This window comes from Coloeus monedula (genome assembly GCF_965178545.1).
Source record: "Coloeus monedula genome assembly, chromosome: 8".
Lineage (NCBI taxonomy): Eukaryota > Metazoa > Chordata > Aves > Passeriformes > Corvidae > Coloeus > Coloeus monedula.
In genome coordinates, this window is record NC_138788.1 from 1,887,933 (window position 1) to 1,910,626 (window position 22,694).

Below are 22,694 nucleotides of genomic sequence, written 5' to 3' on the forward strand. Positions count from 1 at the left end.
CCCCATTTTCCCCTTTCTTAACTGTGTTTTCTCCTCTCTTAACCCCATTTTCCTGAGGCACCATGGGGCTGGCTGAGGGCTGGGATGTTCCCAGTGCTGGAGCCTGTGGATCCCTCAGTGCAGGGCAGCTTCCACCTCTCCTGACAGAGACCCCTCAGGCCCTGCCTGGGCACTGACACTCTGTAACTTGAAATAAGAGACTTTAACCAATTAATCCCTGCTTAGACAATAGTCCCATTACTGGAAATAGCCAGGCACTGTCCTGGCTGGTCATGGGGTGGCCTGTGATGGAAATCTCCCAGGTTTCTGCTGCCCAAACAGGAAAAAGTCCTGTGCTCCCAGATGGAGCCGAGAGGAGCAGCTCTGGAGACATCAGACATGTAGAACCCCAGAAAAGTTTGAGCTGGAAGGGAATTAAGGGTCACCTAATTCCACCCCCTGCCACGGGCAGGGACACCTTCCACTGTCCCAGGCTGCTCCAAGCCCCAATGTCCAGCCTGGCCTTGGGCACTGCCAGGGATCCAGGGGCAGCCCCAGCTGCTCTGGGCACCCTGTGCCAGGGCCTGCCCACCCTGCCAGGGAACAATTCCTTCCCAATCTCCCATCCATCCCTGCCCTCTGGCACTGGGAAGCCATTCCCTGTGTCCTGGCCCTCCACCCCTTGTCCCCAGTCCCTCTCCAGCTCTCCTGGAGCCCCTTGAGGCCCTGCAAGGGGCTCTGACCTCTCCCTGGAGCCTTCTCTTCTCCAGGTGAGCACCCCCAGCTCCCCCAGTCTGGATTCAGAGCAGAGGGGCTCCAGCCCCTCCATGGCCTCCTCTGGACTCACTCCAACAGATCCATGTATTTCTTGCGTTGGGAATCCCAGAGATGGACACTTTACTGCAGATGATGTCCCATATGAAAACAAAAAACCAAACCAACTTATATTTAACACTATTAAATATTGTAAAAATGCTGTCCCACCCAGGAGCTGACAGACACCCTGGAGCTGCTGGCACAGCTCCCACCTGCCCGTTCTGACAGGGTGCCAATAAATAGTGGCCAACATAAAAAGGCTCCAGCACTGCAAAGCACATTATTAAGTGATAACAAAGGAGACAGCTGCAAAAATGACACATCAGTAAACACCAGAACTCCAATTCCATGCTCTAACAGTAAAAGTCAAAAGCTAAAGTCTTGCATTTGATGGATTACACCCAGAAAAACTGACTGCAGATGTGCAGAGCTTCAGGACACACACGTTTCCATTTTATCTAAGTTTTCTTTCATGCAACACAAATGATACTAGAAAAGAACACAGGGGAAAAAAATCCTCTCCACTCCTTCATGCCAGAGCTCCAGGAGTGTTTGGACACCGCTCTCAGGGATGCCCAGGGTGCGACTGTTGAGGTGTCTTGGCAGGGCCAGGGGTTGGACTGGATGATCCTGGTGGGTCCCTCCCAGCTCAGGATATTCTGTGATTCTGTAATTTCCAGCCTGATCTCCTGCAGCCTTTAGAAAAACTCAGATGAGCTCTTAACTTGATACTTCAAATCCATTTCCAATCACGTGGGAGAGGCCCTCAGCAATCCAAGCCACACAAAATTTGTACACAGAGATCTCAGCATGGTGCTGATTTTAACTCTGGTATTTCCCATCAGCCAGCCATAATACATTTTCCCACAGTTTGTGAAGGATTTCTGAGACACTGCTGTCATTTCCTTGTTGGAAAAACAAGGAGGAACTCAGTTCCCCTAATAAAATGCAACTTTAGCCTGGAGCAAAGGAGGCTCAGGGGGGACCTTGTGGCTCTGCACAAGTCCCTGACAGGAGGGGGCAGCCGGGGGGGTCGGGCTCTGCTGCCAGGGAACAGGGACAGGACAAGGGGAAACGGCCTCAGGCTGGGCCAGGGCAGGCTCAGCTTGGATATTGGGAAAAATTCCTTTACTGAAAGAGTGGAAATTTGTTTCTCCATAGGAACCTTTGGCATCTCCTAGGGAAAGGGCCTGAAGTTGTGCATCAAAGGGTTTAACCACACTGAGCGTTTTTTACCTCATGCAAAACAAAACATTAGGAATTGCGAAGAAACAATTCCAGGAGTGTCGGCAACAGCCTGAGGATAATCATCTCCGTGGGAACTCAATCCAGTGGAAAAGAACCATGATGACAAGAAACAAGGAAGATTCCAAAGAGAACGCAATTAAACAAATAGAGAGGAGATGCACACAATAAATCTTCTTCTTCCACAGTCTACAGCTGTAACGCTTAAAAACTTCCTTCAGTGTGATTAATGGCTATTAGAAGTCAAAATGCAGACAGGAACGTTCAGCTCTTCCATAAAACATTTGGAAAATAAATTTCCCTATTATTGCCTATTTACAAAGTTAAAAATGAACGTTTTTTTCAGAGTGGCCCCAAAGAGCAGAGCAAAGTGAGATTTACAGTTAATCATCCTGAGCTAACGCTCTTTTGATGATGTCTACCTGCAGAGATTAATTATTTTGATACCACAAGGAAAAAGACAGGAATAATTACACCACAAGAAATGAAAATTCAGCACAAGTTCTAATTCTCAACAGCCCAAACCCAAAGTTTTGAGATGACTGAAGTTCAAGAAGAGCACTTATTTTGCAAAGGATTCCCATCTCTGCCAAATTAAGGGAGAGAAAAAAAAAGCCCCAAAGCCAATAAACAAACCAATCCTAAAATTTTGGGTTGCAAGCAGCTCTAAGGTAATGTACATTTAATAAATACTGACTTCAACAGTGTTCCAGGGACTCCAACTCCACTTCCAAACAGAACCTATTATTAAATGCCCCTGACCTTCCCTGTAGGACTCAGGAAAGTGAAAAACTAAGACCAAAGAAAGTCAGTTTGATAAAGCCCAGGCAATGCAGAACTGGAGCTGCATTTAGCTCAGATAAAAATGATGCAGATAAGTTGTGTTTAACACAAAACACAGACACCACCACTGGGCCTCAGCAGTACAAGATTTTACTTCCTAATCCCTGTATTAGGCTCCATAAATTCAAACCCCTTGTGGCAATGTTACAGATTTGCCTGTGGAATATTAACTGAGCTGCATAATTCTTGAGAATTTTAACCCAGCTGCAGAACTTTGGTTTAATACAGCAATTACTCAAATCTTCAAGCCACCAATACAGTCAAATTTAGCCCCAGGCTAATGTCACTGTCAGGAGTTTTTCCTAACTGAGTTACGATGGGATATTTTCATGTAAATAAAAATACCTCACGCAAAAACCCCAAGGGAATAACTCTGCAGAGGATTTCTCATTATCATAAAAATGGTGACATCAACCTTCACTTGTTTTCACTTCCATGAGGAGACTCCTAATGCTTTGGAGACAGTTGGAGTTGGCTGAGATACTTGGACTTGTAAAAGCCTTAGGAAGGGAAAAGGAAAACTCGCTCCTAAACGGGGGGGAAACAGAAACTCTGTTTTCAACTAAGACTTGAAAAAAATCAGTTTCATTTGTAACTTCATACGAATTCCAGCACTGCCACTCCCAGCTAAGCCACCTCATCCAGCAAACCTTCCAGCCTCCATCAACCCTAACGAGGACAAGCCCAGGTCCATGGGACACGTCCATACTTTTAACAGAAGAAGTAAAATCCTGAAAAAAAGTATTTCCTCAATAAACATGTAATGATGATTTTGATTCTTAGCAGCAAAAGCCACATTTTCAAACCACTCACATGAATTTCTCTGCACATTTTAATTTGGGATCACCTTCACCCAAGGGTCTTCTACAGGTACAAGTTTGGGAATGATGGAAGGAAACACTTAAATCCCTAAGAATCATTGCACAATGGGCAGAATATTCCACAGATGCTCTTTATGTCTTGAGATGTCTCAGGGTTCTGAGGGTCCAGATGAAGATGTCCAAAGCAGTAGAGTGAGAAATTATGGCACAAGATGCTGGAAAAAAAGGCTACAAAACACCTGGAGTAAGGAAGGAAAGGAGGAACCAGCATATCCATGTCCATGAGCAACTGGGAAAGGCAAAATTGGTCTGGAGCTGCTCCATACAGGATTCTACAGGTAACTCATCAGGCAAGCACCGCTGCATTTTTCCCAGTCCTTGTGCTTTTCTTTGAGCATCTGCCAGGGCACTGGCAAAGGAAACACCCTGAATTAGGGGAGCTTTTAGTCTAACTCAGGACAGAGCGATCCCAACCAAGGATAAAAATCAAGATACTAATATCCTTTTGGTATAAAGCTAAACAGACACTACTCTACCACATCCATCTCATTCTAAGCCTTCTGGAAAAACCCAGGCTTACTTTTAAACCATGTCTTTTTCTGTGCAAATGGAAACCACGTGTGAACCCGGGATTTATGGTGCTGTTTGCAACTACCCTCAGCTTCTCTGCTGCAGCTTTTCTATTGATGACAAACTCATCTTAATATGCTGGGGACAGTTTGAATATAAAGACAACTGGACGTAAAAACCATCCCATTGCTCCAAAGTGTAATAAAATCTACTTCTCCTTGGAGTTGTTTCATGTTCCTTAGGTAAGAGGAATTTCTGTACTTTTTGGTTTACAAGCAACCTGAGAACAGAAGTGAAAATTAACCATGAACCTTTCATCCCAGTGCATTCCTATTGCTAAATTCACCAGAGGCAGCACCAATTATGAGCAAAATAAACGAGCATTAAAACATTTAATCACTCATTAAAACCTTTGAGAGAGTCTAAGATGTTTTGTGAATTATTTTTTTTGTTAATTAATTAATGAGAGCATGAACTCACTGGGTGCTGCTCAAGGGCACAGTGGTGCCATGTCAGATGTTATCCGTGGAAAAGAGATAAAATGAAAGGAAGAAATTAATTAAATCAGTGTGCAGCTGGTGGAAAGAGCAACAGTGCATTTTGCCCAGCAATAATTCCAATAAATGCTCAGTGTCCTCAGAACGTTGCTCAATTTCTGAACACAAATAATTGGGAGTGGTGCATTTTGCACTCTGCCTTTGGGACTTCTCCCTAATCAGGGAAAATCCTTGTTTTCTTAGCACTGCCACACTCCCAGCCTTCAGTTTTACTGCAGAAATGATGCAGGTTTTGGAAGTGATCTGGGCCCTGCAGCAAAACCCACACAAGCACTTCAGACTGGTGTTGATGCTTCCTTTACTCCAGACCAGAAACATTCCTGCACTGGCTCTGTAAAACCAGAGAAATTCCACTGCCACATAAAGGCCAGTTTGAAAGCCACGTGCAAGCCCATGGAGGACTTTCCTGGTGCTCCCAAATTCCAGTGGGAAGTCACATGGGCACCTGGGTTGCCAAAACTTTGTCTGAAGGGAAATGTTTTTAATTTAAAACCAGGAAGTTTGAAAAAGCTGTTTATCCTTATCTCAGTTGCAGGTCCAACATAACGTGTGGACTTGGGGAGTTTTTCCTCCACGCTTTTGGGTTAATTAGGCCCAAACTCATCAATGTCCCACCCTTTTCCCCAGGCAATGAGCTGTCCTGCACGTGTGGTCACGGAGGGCATACACAACACAAGGACACATTGAAAAGCTGAATCTCCAAAACACAACAAAATAGGAAATTTCTTCAAATCAATTCTATTAAAATCAAAGCAGTCATGCTCTTTCACAAACCCCCACCCCTCAAACCAAACCCCACCAGGCTGCATATTTAACATAATTTGTTTTTTAAATATAACTCTACTTCTTTCCAACTTCACCTGCACAAAACTGACCCACCTTTCCATGTTCCACATATTTTCAGCCTACATATTTCATTAGTTCATGTAAGTCCCTGTTTCTACTCATTACTAAAGCCCTGAGATGCTAACCCTGAAAACACAGATTTTTTGTATTGCTTATTGGCAGACTATTCTGTCCTTAACTGGGCGAAAATGAAAAGATGAATGAAAAACTTCACTGGAAAGTGAAATGAAGCTGTGCCAGCTCAAGAAAGAAATGATTTTTTTTTCCTTCAAACAACACAGTGAAGTCCAATCCACAGCTCTCTATTAAAAAAAATAGAACATAATAAATAATATAAAATAAAATAATTCATTTCACAGGAATCACTTAATACAGAGCAACAGCAATCTGCACTTTGCCAAGATTCAATAGTGCTAATAAACTTTTTAAACTGGTTTTTTTACTTTCTTTTCTTCATGCATACATTTGTTTTACTTCCAGGTTTGTTGTTAAAAGTGCTTTAATTTAACAGAAATCAATGCTCCTTTCATGAAGACACTGCTTAAGATTTGGGTGTTTTCTGCAATATTCCTGGTGAAGAATGTGCTGGTCCTTGTATTCCTTACAGAAAAGCAGGATTTGATTCCGACAACTGAACCCTGCTGAAGTGATGAGCTTTTCTGGATTGGCACAAATACCAGGGATTGAAAACAACCGGATTTTTGGGGTTTTCAAAGGAGAGGCACTAGCAGCTGGAATTTACAGCGACCCCCCCAAAGGAGAAGGAGGAGAATCAGGCAGCTCTGACCTCGTTGACGGCCACGTGGTAGCGCTGCTGCTGGAACTGCGGGGAGTTGTCGTTGCGGTCCCGCACCACGATCCGCACCTCGTGGTTGATGACGGTGCCGACCTTCTTGTTCACACACTGCACCTGCACCACGATGGACTGGATGGACACTGGCGGCTGCAAGGGCAAAGGGGTTGTGACAAAGGGACCCAGAAAATGCCTCTTGTTTGAGCCTTTGGCTCATCGTTATTGGAATTCATCGGATCCCAGAGTTTGGGTTGGAAGGGACATTAAGGGTCACCTAATTCCACTCCCTGCCATGGGCAGGGACACCTTCCACTGTCCCAGGCTGCTCCAAGCCCCAGTGTCCAGCCTGGCCTTGGGCACTGCCAGGGATCCAGGGGCAGCCCCAGCTGCTCTGGGCACCCTGTGCCAGGGCCTGCCCACCCTGCCAGGGAACAATTCCTTCCCAATATCCCATCCATCCCTGCCCTCTGGCACTGGGAAGCCATTCCCTGTGTCCTGTCCCTCCACCCCTTGTCCCCAGTCCCTCTCCAGCTCTCCTGGAGCCCCTTTAGGCCCTGCAAGGGGCTCTGAGCTCTCCCTGGAGCCTTCTCCTCTCCAGGTGAGCACCCCCCGCTCCCCCAGCCTGGCTGCAGAGCAGAGGGGCTCCAGCCCCGGGAGCATCTCCGCGGCCTCCTCAGGACTCATCCCAAAGCCCTTGTTTCTTTCTTGTCTTGAATTAAAAGGTCAAGTCCAAAATAAATCACATTTGCTACCACTTACATTTGTAAATAATTCAGAAACAACTTTCAGTGCAGACAATCCTGTTGTTCTCACTGCAGTGAACACAGCAATGCTCAAAGAAAAATAACTCCCAAACTGATGAATGGACAAAGAAATTCAGGCTGGAATGGCTTTTAGTGCCCATCTGAGTACAATCCAAGAGTTTTTAGGCTGCCTTTAATAAGCTGCAGCTACTACTGAGTGTATCTGGATTTACTAACCAAGCCCAAGAGTAATATAATTATTTGAAATGACAGCTATTTGATAAATATTTGATATTCTGGATTTACGAAAATATGGAAATAAGCAATGGCACAAATTGTTTGTGAAACGAGGAACAAACCATCCCAGCACCTTTCAGCAGCTCCCTGGACCTTCAGTTCTGATTTATCACTGGTCTTTCTTCCTAAGTACTTAAAGTTTTGCAAGAAAAGTCTGGAATTTTCCTTTTATCTGATTTTATTTGGAAAACACACTGCCATTCCTAGTAACAATCAATGGAATCTAGGAAGATTTGCTGTCAAGGAAGGCCATAAATAAAAACAGGACAGGATCAGGCTGACTGAATCAGCAGGGAAAGAAAAATGAGAAGAGTATCCAGATATATGGAATGTGATCATTTGTGAATCAGAAACTCCAATTTTTGTTCTGTAATAAAAAATTGAATCTAAAGGTTCAACTTAATGAAACTCCCAATTTCATTGGTGCTGCAAAGTTTCACACGGATTGAAGTTGAAAGATGAGGAAAATAGGTAGGGGTTTTTTGTTAACAAAAGAGACCCCCTCCCACTGAATGGTTCTGTGGTGCTGGGCTAGCACAGCTCTGGTTCTGAAGGCTGGAAATATCCTTTAGGAGAATCCATAAGGCTGGAAAAGACTTCCAAGACCATGGAGCCAGCACTAACCCATGTCCCCGAAAGAGCCCTACAAAGGAAGCCCATGACACACATTTCATATTTTTATTCGGTCCCTGGGGGTTTTGAGGGTTGTTCTCCTTTTCTTTGGGTTGTGAGTGACAGCAGTTCCCTGAGGCCAGGTGAAAGAGGCACAGGGGGCATTATGCCCAAAATCAAAACCACTTTAGAGCCCAGATTTTCTTCTCATAGCCCAACAAACTTAAACAGCCACAGATGGATGATTTGACACAGCATTAGGGATAACAAGAGTTCCAGTTCATAGTGAAAAATGAGGAAGCACTACCTTAAATACCAATGTAAACACATTATTACCTGTATTTAATTAAGAAATGTATACACTTCCCTTGTTTCCTGGGGACTTGGGTCTACTTCTGGCAAAGAACATCCCTGTAAAATGTCTGGGAATGCACAATAATGGGAATTGGTTTAGACTGTGACTAATATTGAAACTCAAATAATCTGACAAGGTTCTTTGGGTAAAGCATCGACTTCGATTCACATCAAGGTGACAAAAAATTGTCAATAAATGTCTTTGAAAGGAATAATTAGCATTGATCCAACAGGGATTTTGGTTCCTAACTCCCTGTGGATGGGTGTGGGGTGATAAGGATGGACACTACATGTCTTAAGAGTGGTTCTCCAGCCTTGCCTCCCATTCCAGGCTCTAATTTTTTGCTCTGGCTTAAATCAGACCTGAGAGGCCAAAGGTACTCCAGCAGCTGCTGACTGGCATGGGAGGAAGTGCCAACTCTTTCCCAGGAAGTCTTCTGCCACCATGACCACTCTGCCAAGCTTTGTGCTTTGCATGGGAAAACAGTTTGTGAATTAAAATGAAATTAAGAACAACCGAATTCAATCAGTGCCTTTCACCAGCAAATGACAAATGAGGAGAAATTTGCATGTTGTTTTTGGTACTTATGAATTTCTCTCAAAACACATGGAGAAGACAAATTAATCAATCAAGCTAATACAAAACAAACTCCCCTGCACTCCAAGGCGAACCCCTGAGTTTTACAGCCTTCTTGCCATATTGACTAAAGCACTTGGAAGTCAATTTTACTTTCAGGTTCTGTTGCAAGGTTGCAACACTGTGAGGAAATAAGAGTGTTTTCTCTTCAATGAAATTAGCCTAGATGAGAACACTCCTATTTATTTTGTGCTTTTCATCTTTCTTTTTATAAAAATTGAACTTACCCTGACAATATTTCCTCAACACCATCAGGAACGAGCACAGCAAAGGAATTTTAGGCTGCCTTAAAAAAAGAATCTGAAGCAGCACATTCTCAATGGAATGTGCCAAGTTTTGTGAGTGAATTGTGGCAGTCACGACTCCTTTGCCCTCTCTCACATCTCATCATTCGGTGTACACAGGGAAAGCAGGCTGCTAATAAATGTCACAGGGCACGGGGTGAGCAGCACTTCTTCCAGTCAGCAAACCAGAATCAAAATTTCATTCAACAAACGAGTCAAGTTAGGTCGCATATAAAACCCTCACATCAATTTGTTTGGTCTTTGTTGCTGTGTTCATCCACAATAATATTTGAAACTACAGTCAAGTTCCTGTGTGCTCCCAAAAAATCCTAAAAGAGGCTCAGATTAACTCTGTTCACATCCATCTGGGGACAAGACAGATGCAGGAATTCTATTCCAACAGGACTTGTGTGTATGGTTAATTAGAAATGAATGTCTCTGGGGAGAAAACCAAGCCCAAACTTACATCTCTGTCCAGCACCCGGCCGGTGCTGTTCAGGTACAAGGTCTGCTTGATGGGGTCCAGGATCACCCAGTAATCCACATTGTCCTTCAGGGAGAGCTCGATGGTGGGGTCAGGCCCTCCTGCTGTCCCTTTGATCAGCATGTTGTCAACCAGGATAGTGCCTGCAACGACATTAAACACCCCGGGGAGGAATTTTTAGGGAATCCACATTTTTATGTATTTTTGTAACCACTGCAACACTGAAAATGCTGGTTTCTACCTCAGCTTTGTGGTGTTTTACGTTTTGAGTGATGTTTAAAGAGCCTGAACCTTATTATCTGTAATGAAAAACTGCCTCTGACACCACAGCTGTTTCAGACAATGCCAGAAGAAGCACTTGCAATGCACAATGATTTAAATTGACAATGAGAACCATCACATCCAGCTATCTCCTTAATAAGATGAGCTTTTTCTTCATTGAGCAATCATCTCCCAATCTCACCTTGAACAAATGAAAGCACAGAAATAACAACCAAACCAGGAATAAATTTTCTGCAGTGAGAGCGACACATCAAGGTGATGATGGGGAGAAAAAAGCAGAGTTACATAAAGCTCTCCAGGAAAAAAGAGGCTTTCTACCTGGAGCTGCTCTGCAACAGAAACTGAATTGCAGCACAAGGATGTGAAGACTACAGCCACAAGACAAAGAGGGTACTGAGAGGAGCAGCCAGCTCTCAACGTGGGTCTTTTCATGGAATCACAGGATCCCAGAATGGTTTGGGTTGGAAGGGACCTTCAAGATCCAAAATTCCACCCCCTGCAATCGGCAGGGACACCTCCCACTGTCCCAGGCTGCTCCAAGCCCTGTCCAACCTGGCCTTGGACACTGCCAGGGATCCAGGGGCAGCCCCAGCTTCTCTGGGCCCCCTGTGCCAGGGTGTCACCACCGCCACAGCAAAGAATTCCTTCCATGTATGTAACCTAAATTTTCCTTCTTTCAGTCTGAACCCATTCATTCCCCCTTGTCCTGTCCCTCCAGTTCCTGCTGCAGGGTCCCTCTCCAGTTTCCCTGTATCCCTTCAGACCCTGGAAGGAGCTGTGAGCTCTCCACACAACCTTCTCCTCTCCCGGCTGAGCAGCCCCAGCTCTCCCAGCCTGGCTCCAGAGGGGAGGTGCTCCCGTCCCCTCAGCAACTCCATGGCCTCCTCTGGACCTGCTCCAAGAATTCCATGTCCTTCTTATGCAGAACAGTGCACAGAATTCTGGGTGGGGTCTCATGAGAGACCACCTTGTCCCATCCTGCCAGTCAAGCCTTGCTTTTAGCAGTCAGCTCACTGCCCCCACAATGTGCCAAATTTCCTGTGGAAAACACTCCCAACTCACTTCCCAAATGTCAAGCATTACAAACCACCCTGAGTGTTGTCCTCCAGTGCCTCAGATTTGCATGCACAGCATTTATAACCACTCCTCTGAAATTTCATTTCCCTGCAAAATTAACACTCCCCAGTTCGCTTTGCACCAAAATACAAAAAGGAATCATCTTTGTGGAAGTTCACCAGCAGTTAGGAAGAAAACCTGTGAATGTCAGTAGCTGCAGAACATTTAAATTAGGTTAAAATATTTATCATGTAACCTCCTGTTATTAAGGGCCCAAATAATTTATTCCAAAGTGTAGCATGAAGTTTCTTTACACCTTCACTTTATAACAGCGACTCTGTATAAAAATATTCACCCAAGAGGAGTGGCCCAAGATGGGCTGATGCTTCTTTGGCTAAAACAGTAAAATAATCACTGATCTTAACCCCAGCAAACTGGTTTGAAGTCCTGTGGTGGAAAACACCACAGTAAGGTCTTTTCAATCATTTATTTTGAAACTACTTTTTTTCTGACACAACAGAGATGAAAGGAAAAAAAATTGCCAAATATCTGGGAATAAAACTGCCAAACTTTGCACCAAAGACTGGTTTCAAGTTCAAGGAGCAACAACTTTTTTGCCACGTGAGAAACATTGTTTTTATCCAGGTGTTTTATGGCTCTTGTCACAATTTCCTGGTCAGTAACATCTGTACAGTTGTACTCTGGCCCACGAGCTTGGCCTGGCAGCTTTTGGGAGACCAGGACCGGTTTTAACACAAAGAGGATTTCACCAGGAAAACTCAGCTCATTTCCAACCCCGTGACACTTCCAAGTGTTCATGTCTACTCAACAATTCCTCTCAAATCTATAAAATCCACCAGCCCTCGTTACTGGGCCTCAATGATGACGCAAAGAAGGGCTGGTAATCTATAAGTATAGATACTTATAAAAATATCTAAGCAACTTAAAATCTGTGATGATGAATTTCATAGTCTGTAGTCAGCCACCATCACTTCATTGACCTCACTGCTTTGATTCTGCATTTTGTTGGACTCTGCTCTGCTTCACTCTCTGCTTGGTTTCACGAAGCACTTCTGTTTGCTTTGGTTTGATCCAGAGATTCTTTTCTTCTTAAAAATGGGCTGGGTTTTCCTCAGATATTCATGAGGCACCCCTACTCTCTCTCTGAGGGACAGCAGTTTGCAAATTAGCCTTTTAGTACCCATTCTTAAAGTCTTATTTTTCTAGTTTAAGAAGTCTCTGATATTTCAGAGGCCTTTTCCTTTCCCCCTTACATATCTGTAATTCCTTCCTGCCTCTCTCCTTGGCCTAAAATGCCAGGGAGGGAACCTCCAAATGATAAATCTGATATGTCTGTGTCACCAGTTTGTCCATAAAAGACAGCACTAAAGCAAACCTGTCCCATGATATTTGTAACTCACTGATAAAATGAGTTTACAGAAAATTTGCTTTGCAATTTTCTTGCACAAGAAAAAACTCAATCACAGAATCCCAGGATCCCTGAGGCTGGAAAAGCCCTCCCAGCCCATGGAGTCCAAGCTGTGCCCGATGCCCACCTTGTCCCCAGCCCAGAGCACTGAGTGCCACCTCCAGCCCTTCCTTGGACACCTCCAGGCATGGGCACTCCAAAGCTCCCTGGGCAGCCCCTGCCAAGGCCTGAGCTCCCTTTCCATGGGGAAATTCCTGCTGCTGTCCAAGCTGAGCCTCCCCTGGCCCAGCCTGAGGCCGTTTCCCCTTGTCCTGTCCCTGTTCCCTGGCAGCAGAGCCCGACCCCCCCGGCTGCCCCCTCCTGTCAGGGACTTGTGCAGAGCCACAAGGTCCCCCCTGAGCCTCCTTTGCTCCAGGCTCAGCCCCTTTCCCAGCTCCCTCAGCCCCTCCTGGGGCTCCAGCTCCGTTCCCAGCTCCATTCCCTGCCCTGGACACGCTCCAGCCCCTCCAGGGCTCTCTGGCCGGGAGGGCCCAGAACTGGACACAGCCCTGAGGTCCCTCAGCAGGGCCAGCACAGGGCAGAACCCAATAAGCTGGACAAGAGAGGAAAGCTCTTTTTATTGTCAGAGGTAACATCATTTTTCTGAGCTTGTTGCAATTATTCAAAAACGGCTGCAAAAGAGGACAAGAAAGCCAAAAACTACAAAGTGCTTTAAGCATTTTAACAATTGTCCTACACCAGACTGTTTCCCTGAGAGGAATCCAGGAGCTGGAAATCTTCATTAGGCTGAAATAAAAGGGAAGGTTTTGATTTTACAGCCCAGTCTCAGGTGAACATTCTAAAGGGAGGGCACCAGACTCAGGTGCAAAAGCCACGAAATGTGGGATTTGCTGGTCATGCTCTGCTAAAGACAGGAGCCTGGCAGTGCTCAGTGAGGAGTCACTTCCTGAATGATTTTGACACACCCTGGGATTATTATAGTTGGATGTTTTGGCAGAGCCCTTTTCTAAAGTGTGAGGGAATTATGACTGCTCTGGGAATAAACCTTATTGAATCATGAAGTGGTTTGGGTTGGAAGGGACCAATGTCACTGAAAAGTCTCTAAACATCAAACGAGGCTTTTCTCTGCATTTAGATCTATTCTTGCAACACAGGAATGTATTTATGGGATTGGGCTGTGGCCTGTGAAGTCTTTAGATATCCAGAAATACTCTGCATTCCAAGTGGAAAAGCAAAATGAATCTGCAGGAGATGGGAGAACTGAGGTTCCCCCTCCAGGGGATCATTTTCTCAATTTCAGTCTTCAAAAACTTCTCCTTCTGGGAATATTTTCTGTTTTCCTTAACATTTCCAAACACTTTTGAACATGTTCTAACTCTGAATGATACAGAAGATAAATGCAACCCTTCTCTCCAAAACCTGTTTACGCTGAATTGCTACTCAAAATCCAAGCTCTGTAAAACATAATTTACAAAGGATTGCTTTTAGGATGAAAAAATTGCATCCTTCTTCATAATTAAAACAAAATATGCAAATTCCTGTCCAAGATCAGCCCAAAGACCCACCTAACCTGGTGTCCTGGGTGCTCAGGACAGATCCAGACCTCAAATTGAATTCTATCTCCCTCCTCCGCATGCTCCTTGGCTCCAGAATAACCTTGTCCATCCTCTTACTGGCTTTACAGGTGAAAAAAAGGTATGTTTGAGGCATTTACAAACTTCACAGGCTCTTCTTCAAGAGGTTTTGAAAGCTCACACACTGAGAAGGCAGCAACATTAACCCTGCTCATCTACCCAGCAGGCTGCTGATGAAGTCTTACAGACCTCTTGGTACAATAAGGTGCAGCCAATGACAAAAACTAAATGGATAAAAATTGATCAGTTGGAAGATGCTCAACATTGGTATTGATTGGTCGAGTCCCTGGCAACCCCACAAGAGAAAAACATCCCCTGAAATAAAATTTTGAAAAAGGGTTTCTCTTTTGGTTTTTAGTTTAGCCAATGGGACCAGAAACAGATTGATAGGGTTGACATAAGATTGTCCATTACCTACACAAAAACCGGCTGGCTCTTGATAAAAAACATTCCCAGGTCGGTGCTCTCATACCAGACACAAAAACCGGCCATGAACAAAACTGGTACTTTATTAAAGCACCCCACACACAATGGGAAGGCTCTCAAGAAAAAAAAATACACAAGCTAAAATTTCTGGGAGTATTTCAAGAAGAAAATATTCCTCTTTGTACCAGACAGCAAAGAAGTAATAAAAATGCACATCCTACAGTCAGTGGTGAGATAACACCTCCCCAGGCTATTCCAGCCTTCCTTTTGTTTCTTCTCTCCCTTCCCAGAAGACCTTGGCAACAGCAGCTCTTGAAGGTGATTTAGGATTTTCAGGACACAACAACAGCAAGGTTCTGTATAAACAGGCCCAATGCAACCGCTCTGAGTCAGGCTTTCCAGGGAGGGAGTTTCAGGAATTATGGAAACTTCCTGCAGTGCCACAGCTGTTGGTCAAGTCAGCTTGACCACCCACAGGGTGCTGGGCACTGCCCAGGCTCCCCAGGGAATGGGCACGGCCCCGAGGCTGCCAGAGCTGCAGGAGCGTTTGGACAGAGCTCTGGCTGGGATTGTTGGCGTGTCCTGGGCAGGGCCAAGTGTTGGACTGGATGATCCTTGTGGGATCTTCCAAATCAGTCTATTTGACTGAGTCTACAAGCACATCAGCAAAAGCAAGCTTCATGTGAATTTTTCCTGTACTTGGCAAAACTCCTTTGTGGAGAAAAGAAAACCAGCATCATCCCCGAATGATCCTAGGGAATGATCCCAGGGAATGATCCCAGGAGTCATCCCTGCATTTCATCAAGGTCAGCCAATGAGGGAAAATGCTTTCAGAATGCCTCAAGTCCAAGTGAAAAAGGAAAATGTTGCTGTGCAGCAAAACCAGGAGCAAACCCAGGTTTGTGTCCTCATCTAAAAGCAATGCAAATAACCACCCAAACTGGTCAGAGACTGGAAAGGGCTCCGAGATGGTAGCCCTGGATTCAGGCACTGGGATAAGAGTCAAACATCCAGGTCCTCATGAAAATCCGGGAAAAACCACGAGACCCTAAAAAGAGGGGACCTTCAGCACTGGATGTCTTCAGGCACCAGACAAAACCTCCTTGGAAGAGGAAAACATCTTCTTGGATCCAGCTGAATGGACGGATGGGTCTTTATTCTATGGTCCTGTTATTTTAAGACAGAGCAGAAACCTCAGCAAGTTTTACTTCCATCCACATGGAATCATTAAGGTTGGAAAAGATCATCGAGTCCACCCTTTAACCAACATATTATGGAACACTGGGGAAGGAAACACTCAGAGATGAGGGAGAACCAGTACAGGGAAACCTTGGAGCACAAAGGAGCTTGGGATCATGAAACTTTACACAATTCCACCTTATGGGATGATGCTCACCCCAAAGCAAGGGATGGTTCTTGCCACAGCACCCAATTCTACAACCAGTTTTCACTCCTGAGAGTAATCTCCTCACACCTTCCCCTAATGACAACTCCAGAGTTTATTTTGGTACTTTGGGGAAAAAATATGTATATTAATGAAGTTTGTGCATATTCCCAGGCAGGGCTGAGCTCCTGGGAACACAAATGCTCTGATTATGTACATTGATTATGGAGCTTGGTACCTGCAACCAGAATGATTTGCACTTAAAAGGAGCCATGCTCCCAGGGATATCCAAGTCTTCCCATTTAAATATAGTATCACAAACTCCATCTCAGTTCTATTTCAGACCTGGTTGCTTTTATTAAGGCTATGTTAATAAATGTTGTATTTACTCTTTGTCTGCTAAATAGGTCCCAAGCCAAAGCAAACCCAATTTTATCCAGGTTTTTTTTGTCCATCTAACTGAAATCCGCTCCTCTCAAAAGCCCAAGCACTTTCCTTTAAATGTATGTTCACCTTTGCTAACTTTGGGATTCCTTTTCCCAAACTTTTCCTCAAATTCATGGGTTGAATGCACCAAAACCACAGCTCCAACCTGTCCTACTGAGTCCAAATGGGGCAGGTTTAAACCAGAAACTGCAACCCCCAGCATCTGCAAAATGTCCTTAAGCGGGACAGAAATTCACACCCAGAGGTCTGTCGTGGGTTAGCAAGCATAGTCCCGGAAGTGATGTTCTTGCAAAGGGGTGCTTACAGCTTCCTCTGTGACCTGACAGAACCTATCAGCTGGCCAGTTTAATATGAACAATTCTTTAAGCCACTTCAAGTTGTGACCACTTCTGTGATCCACACTTAAGAACAGAACCCTGAGGCAGAGTCTCTGTCTCTTTTCCGGCACTGGGACAGGTGGGTGCAGGCCCCGAGCAGGCCCGGCCCAGGCCCTGCTCAGACCAGGCCAGGCCAGGCCACAGCCATCCTGGAGCAGATGGGCCCTGTTCCACCCGTGGAACCCCCCCACAGCCCTGCTGTGGGCAGCTGGAGCGGCCCGGCTCCCCCTTTCCAGTGCAGCCAAGATTCAGCTGAAGCTGCCCTGCTGTCTGGCAAAGATCATGTGACCAACAGAAATAAGCGACATTCCAGCTGCAAGGCCTAGGTGAGATCAACCTTTTTAGTGCTGTAAAGAGCTGAAAACCTGAGGGAGAAGAAAGAGGAGATGCTTAGAGCTGAAATTCTGTTGTGAAGCTATGATATATCAGAGTACCTGCTGTAATTTCATGAAGATATGGGGGGTGGAGTGTTCAGCTCGTAAGCAAAAGCACCTGCGCTGAGATAGGCAGATGCTGATGCAGCTGTAATTTCATGAGAAGTTTGGACAGGGAGAGATGGAAGCAATGAGGACTTTTGCTCCAAATGGAAAAGGAGAAGACCTCAGTTCCTAGAGATGCTCCCAGAGATAGTCCTAAAGATGAAGATGAGGAGGACCCTTTGCTCCCAGGGAAGGAGAAGGGCCTCTGTTCTTAGAGATGAAATGCTCCCAGAGATGGGTGAAGAGAACTTTTGTTTCTGAACGGCTCAACCTTAAAATTGTACCCCAAAAAACTTCAAGAGTGGACCCTCGAAAGCAGTTGCAGGAAAAGCTGCAAGTCATGGGAAGGGACTCACATGAGAGCAGAGAACCAATCCAGGCGGCTGTCTCGTTGTGATAATGCTTTCATAGCATGAGCAAGAGAGACTCCTCTTCCTAAATGAACTGAACAAGGTTGTTATGGAAGTGGTAAACAGATTGAACATCTCAAGGGTTGTCTTTTTACATTGTCAGTGGGAGAGGGGAGGAAGGTGGGGGGACGAGAAGAGTTCTGAAGGTGTGGTATGATTTTTTTTTCCCTTCTTTTAGGTCTGTTAATAAACTTCTTTATATTCTTTCAAGTTTGGTGCCTGCTTTGCGTTTCTCCTAATTCTTATCTCACAGAAGATAAACAGTAATGAGTATTTTAGACCAAACCACTACAGGTCAAAAAACACAGCTCCAAAAAACGCTGCTGAAAACTGGAATGAACTCAGTGCCCACTGCAGTGATTTATTGTGGAGGAACCTGCAGAGCGGGTGTGATATCACTGGTGTCTGCAGTCCTTCCATTCCCTCCCGAGATCCCTGGTGGATGATTTTCCGATAGCATTGTTTTTAAGGCACGGGGAATATTCCCTGTCAGGTTTGACAAATGTGTAGCAACACAAACTGGTTTTCATCAGGGATCTGCCTTGTTTGGTGTGTTAGTGGTTGTTGGGAAGACAAGACCAAGCTCTTGGTGCCTACACACCCCAAAACCAGAGAGCAGCCCGAGCTGACATCAGTGGTGGCGTCTCCTCCAACCACCTCAACTGCCAAATGTGACCCAAAAATCCCCCAGGGTGAGCCCATGGCTGCTGAGCTCTGGGACAAGGTGACCAGGGAAGGGCTGCAGGCTTGTAGGTTCCTCCTGCCAAATGGGAAAACCTGCAAATGCCCAAAACTTGGTGTAGGAGGAAAGAGAAAGTTGGAGAAATTAGTCTTTCTTGGCTCTTTCCCTACAGATAAGCCCCAGGATTTTGGAAGATGGATGTGAGACAAAGGGCCTTTGGTGCCTCTTCCTTGATGGTCATTTATGCACAAGATACCCAAGAACTGGAGCCCCTGGCTGTTCTGTCTCTGGTTGTTCACATTTTTCTGAGGGCACCATATTTCCATTCCCCTTCAACAGAAAATGGAAAAATGCCTGATTTTCATCCTGATTCTAGGAAAATGACATCTTTGGAAATACAGATTTATGCCACTGAGGAGATGCCAAGCGTTGCTGGATTTGCCTCTCAGAATAGGAACCCGTATTTCAGAATTAACCTTAAATCCATCTCTGGGACTGAGGAATGGGGGGGACTCATGCTGTCAATACAAGCTTGATAATGAGGAGGCAGGAACTGTGAGTGGAGCATGGCCTTGGCTAGGGAAATTCTGATGGAAACTTTTATCCCAATGAATGTTTCTGCACAAAACCCACAGAGATGAAAATCCATCACACTTCCCTCACACCCCACATATCTGGGTAACCCCTTTTGGAGGCCCTGGGCATGCTTTGGGTTGTGTCAGATCCCAAATAAATACTTAAAACTGGTTTTGTAAACCTTGTTCGCTTTCCAATTCCTTTAGCCACTTAAGCCAATCAACAACGAGGTTTATTTGCTCTCTATTTAGAAAAGTCTCATTTACACTTTAAACACACAAGGACTCCTAAATAATGAACCAGATCATGCAGTTTTTTGGGAACACCAGGGTCAGCAGTGGCCGCTGAAAGTGTGAATTAAATGACTTGAATGTTTTCACCTTAATTTGGAGCCATCCTGGGGGCTGTTTGCAAACCATTTGGAGAGGACCAGCGGGAGCCTGCACTGCTCTGCTCTAAACCCTGAATTATTCAAATTATCACAGCCTGTTTAAACATTGCTTCTGGTTGTGCATAATTTTTTTTAATATTTCCTTGACATCGTCTGTGCACCACATGCAGCTGTTTTCTCCTTATAAAGGAAGCGAAAGAAGGACAATTTAGTGATGCTGTTCCAGCCTCTTTATCTACTCATGCTGGTTTTCCTGCAGGAAAGCGTCCTTGGGGAAAAAAATGAGCATTGCCAGCAGACCTGGAATTTCTTGGTGCACCCCAAAGACAGAACCATTAAATCTGTGTTTTCCAAAATTGTGCCCTGATGTGTTTAGTCCGAGGTTGGCTCCAGTCTCCCAGATGTTTCCAGATGTTGGAAAGGCACAGGCACTGCAACCTGAGCCTCTGGAAAGGGGAATGGAAAGGGGAGTGTGGGGGAAATGGAGGGATGGGCCACCACTGAACACAGAATTCTGGAATCACAGAGTGGCCTGCGGGGGAAGGGAACATCTTGAAAGTTCATCTTCTTTTACCCCTGCCATGGGCAGGGACACCTTCCACTGTCCCAGGCTGCTCCAAGCCCCAATGTCCAGCCTGGCCTTGGACACTGCCAGGGATCCAGGGGCAGCCCCAGCTGCTCTGGGCACCCTGTGCCAGGGCCTGCCCACCCTGCCAGGGAACAATTCCTTCCCAATATCCCATCCGTCCCTGCCCTCTGGCACTGGGAAGCCATTCCCTGTGTCCTGGCACTCCATCCCTTGTCAAGAGTCTCTCTCCGTGTTTCCTGTAGCCCCTTTAGGCACTGGAAGCCCACAGTGAGGTCACCCCAGAGCTTCTCCTCTCCAGGCTGAACAATCCCAGCTCTCCCAGCCTTTCCTCCTAGCAGAGCTGCTCCATCCCTCTGATCATCCTGGAGCCACCCCTGGATTCATCAAACACAAAAAACTATCACAGACCAAAATTTCCACCTTCACCCGAATTTGGATGCAAGTCTTGGTAAGCAATAATTCAACCCTTACAATATTCCTTCTGTGAGATCCCTCCTATTTTTGCCCAGAGGCCAAAGGAATCCTTGAGGTGAGGAGTGGAGCACTACAGAGGAAGTGCACACTGGATTTTATGACAGATTGAGGAAAAGTCCAGAATTTCTTGTCTCTTTTGCCTTCTATGAGGACAGGGAAGCATCTTCATGGGAGAGAGGAAATCCTTTCTTTTCCTGAGAATTGCTTTATCATAGAAATAAAAAGCATCAAAAAGGCCTTTGTTATCCATGGAATTCTACAGGACCCTTTGTAACCTACAACTGTGCATCAGCCTCTGATCACACTGCTGTCAAGGAGTCAGACTTCCAAATGACTGACAAGAGAATGGCTGAGTGAGGATCACACAGGGTTTGGGAGCAGAATCCCGGATTAGGAGGTTCTGGGAGCAAGCAGAGTGATGGATTACAGTGGCCACACTGGTACAAACCCCGGTCTGACATCCTTCTATCTTATTATTTTCCCATTCCCATAAAGCACACAAGCTGTGGAGGATTTACTGTCACTAGTTCAGCTCCTGGTTGTGTTTGCAGACATCCCAACAGAAACACAGGAAAACCAGGAATACCTGGCACTATGTCCTGCCTGGAAGAATTTTATTTTCCACTTTGCAAAGCTTGTTCTAAGCAGTTGTGTTGCCTTTGCCATCAAGCACTGCCTTCTCCACACTTTCCCATCTCTGGAAGTGTTCAAGGACAGGTTGGAGCAACCTGGTCTAGTGGAAGGTGGCCCTGACCATTTCAGGGGGTGGAACAAAATGAGCCTTAAGGTCCCTTCCAACCCAAAGCACTCCATGATTATGTGATTCCTCCTAACTCAAATCCCAAGTCCCTAATGCCACAGAAGTGCTACCATCAAAAAACAATTTTAAGCAGCAGTTTTGCAGTTATCAGGGGAAAAAGCAAACCTGTAAAAGCCACGCTGTTTCCCAGAGCCAGTCAATTATTTCACACTTCCCTGACCTGCCTGTCAGTGGAGCAGCAAGGACACATCCAGCTTCAAAGTGTTACCTGAGGATCAGGTTTTTAACCTTTTCATCACCTGACTTGTAAATCATGATTGATTTCTTTTCCCCTTCAGCCAGACCTGCTCCTTTTCCTCGGGGGAGTCGCCCTAACCAAAAGCTCTTTGAACACTTCTCAGCATAAAGAAAAAGTCAAGGGAACTGAAACAAAACATTTGGAGGAGGTTGCTAAGCATTCAAGTGCTTCATTTCATCTGTGCTCGGAAAGCTCTCTTAAAAACTAAAACCTGAATCAGAAAGAATATTAGATGTGATTAACTAAATTTGTGCAGCTCTATTGCCCTGTGGAAATGAAAATGGACATGGAAGTGAGTGGCAGGCTTCTCCCAGGTAACCAAGGACAGGGTGTAAAGAAATGGCCTCAGGTTGCACCAAGGGAGGTTCAGATTGGATGTAAGGGAAAATTCCTACACAGAAAGGGTTCTCAAGCTCTGGAATGGGCTGCCCAGGGAAGTGGTGAATTCACCATCTCTGGAAGTGTTCAAAAAACTTGAGGACCTGGGTTACTGGTAAACATGGTGGGCTAACGTCTTAATCACTTAAACCAGCTGCTCTGGGCATCCTGTGCCAGGGCCTGCCCACCCTGCCAGGGAACAATTCCTTCCCAATATCCCACCTAGCCCTGCCCTCTGGCACTGGGAAGCCATTCCCTGTGTCCTGTCCCAAGACCCTCTCCAGTGCTCTCAGAGAGAGAACTACATTTAATTTGACTTTTCAAAGAAAACCTAAAGAGAAGAGACAAGAAATAGAGAATTAACACTTCTTGGAAGTAGAACCAACCCAAGAGTGGAAGAATTCACACAGAATACTGGGAGTAATAGGCAACTGTTACGTCTCCTAAATGTTTTGTTTTGCATCCAGTCGAGTTATGGTCTTTCACAGGGAGAGCCCAGAGCCTGTGTGGCCAATGTGCTCAGGGCTGGGCACTGCCCAGGGCAGCAGTTCTGCCTCCTGGGCAGGGCAATTGCTGGGCTCAGGCCCTGCCTGGTGCTCTGGTGCCATTGCTGGGCCCCGGAGCAGAGCCTGGGCCCTGCTCGGAGCCCTCCCTGCAGCCAGGGACAGCCAGGGCTGAGGGCCCCTCTCAGCTGGGGCTCCTCTCGAGCCTGAGCAGCCCCAGCTCCCTCAGCCTGTGCTG

The 22,694-nt window shown here is 45.6% G+C and overlaps 1 protein-coding gene across 3 annotated transcripts in view; it reads right to left on the reverse strand.

Moving 5' to 3' along the window:
• The window catches only part of PCDH15 (protocadherin related 15), a gene marked incomplete at both ends in the record, with an annotated part of 282,257 nt that overhangs the window by 201,895 nt on the left and 57,668 nt on the right, over window positions 1-22,694 (reverse strand). For all 3 annotated transcript variants that reach the window (XM_082286268.1, XM_082286266.1, XM_082286267.1), the window contains 2 exons: window positions 6,465-6,620; window positions 9,864-10,024. In XM_082286268.1, coding sequence (XP_082142394.1) covers window positions 6,465-6,620; window positions 9,864-10,024 — 317 coding nt within the window. The remainder of the gene's footprint in view (window positions 1-6,464; window positions 6,621-9,863; window positions 10,025-22,694) is intronic.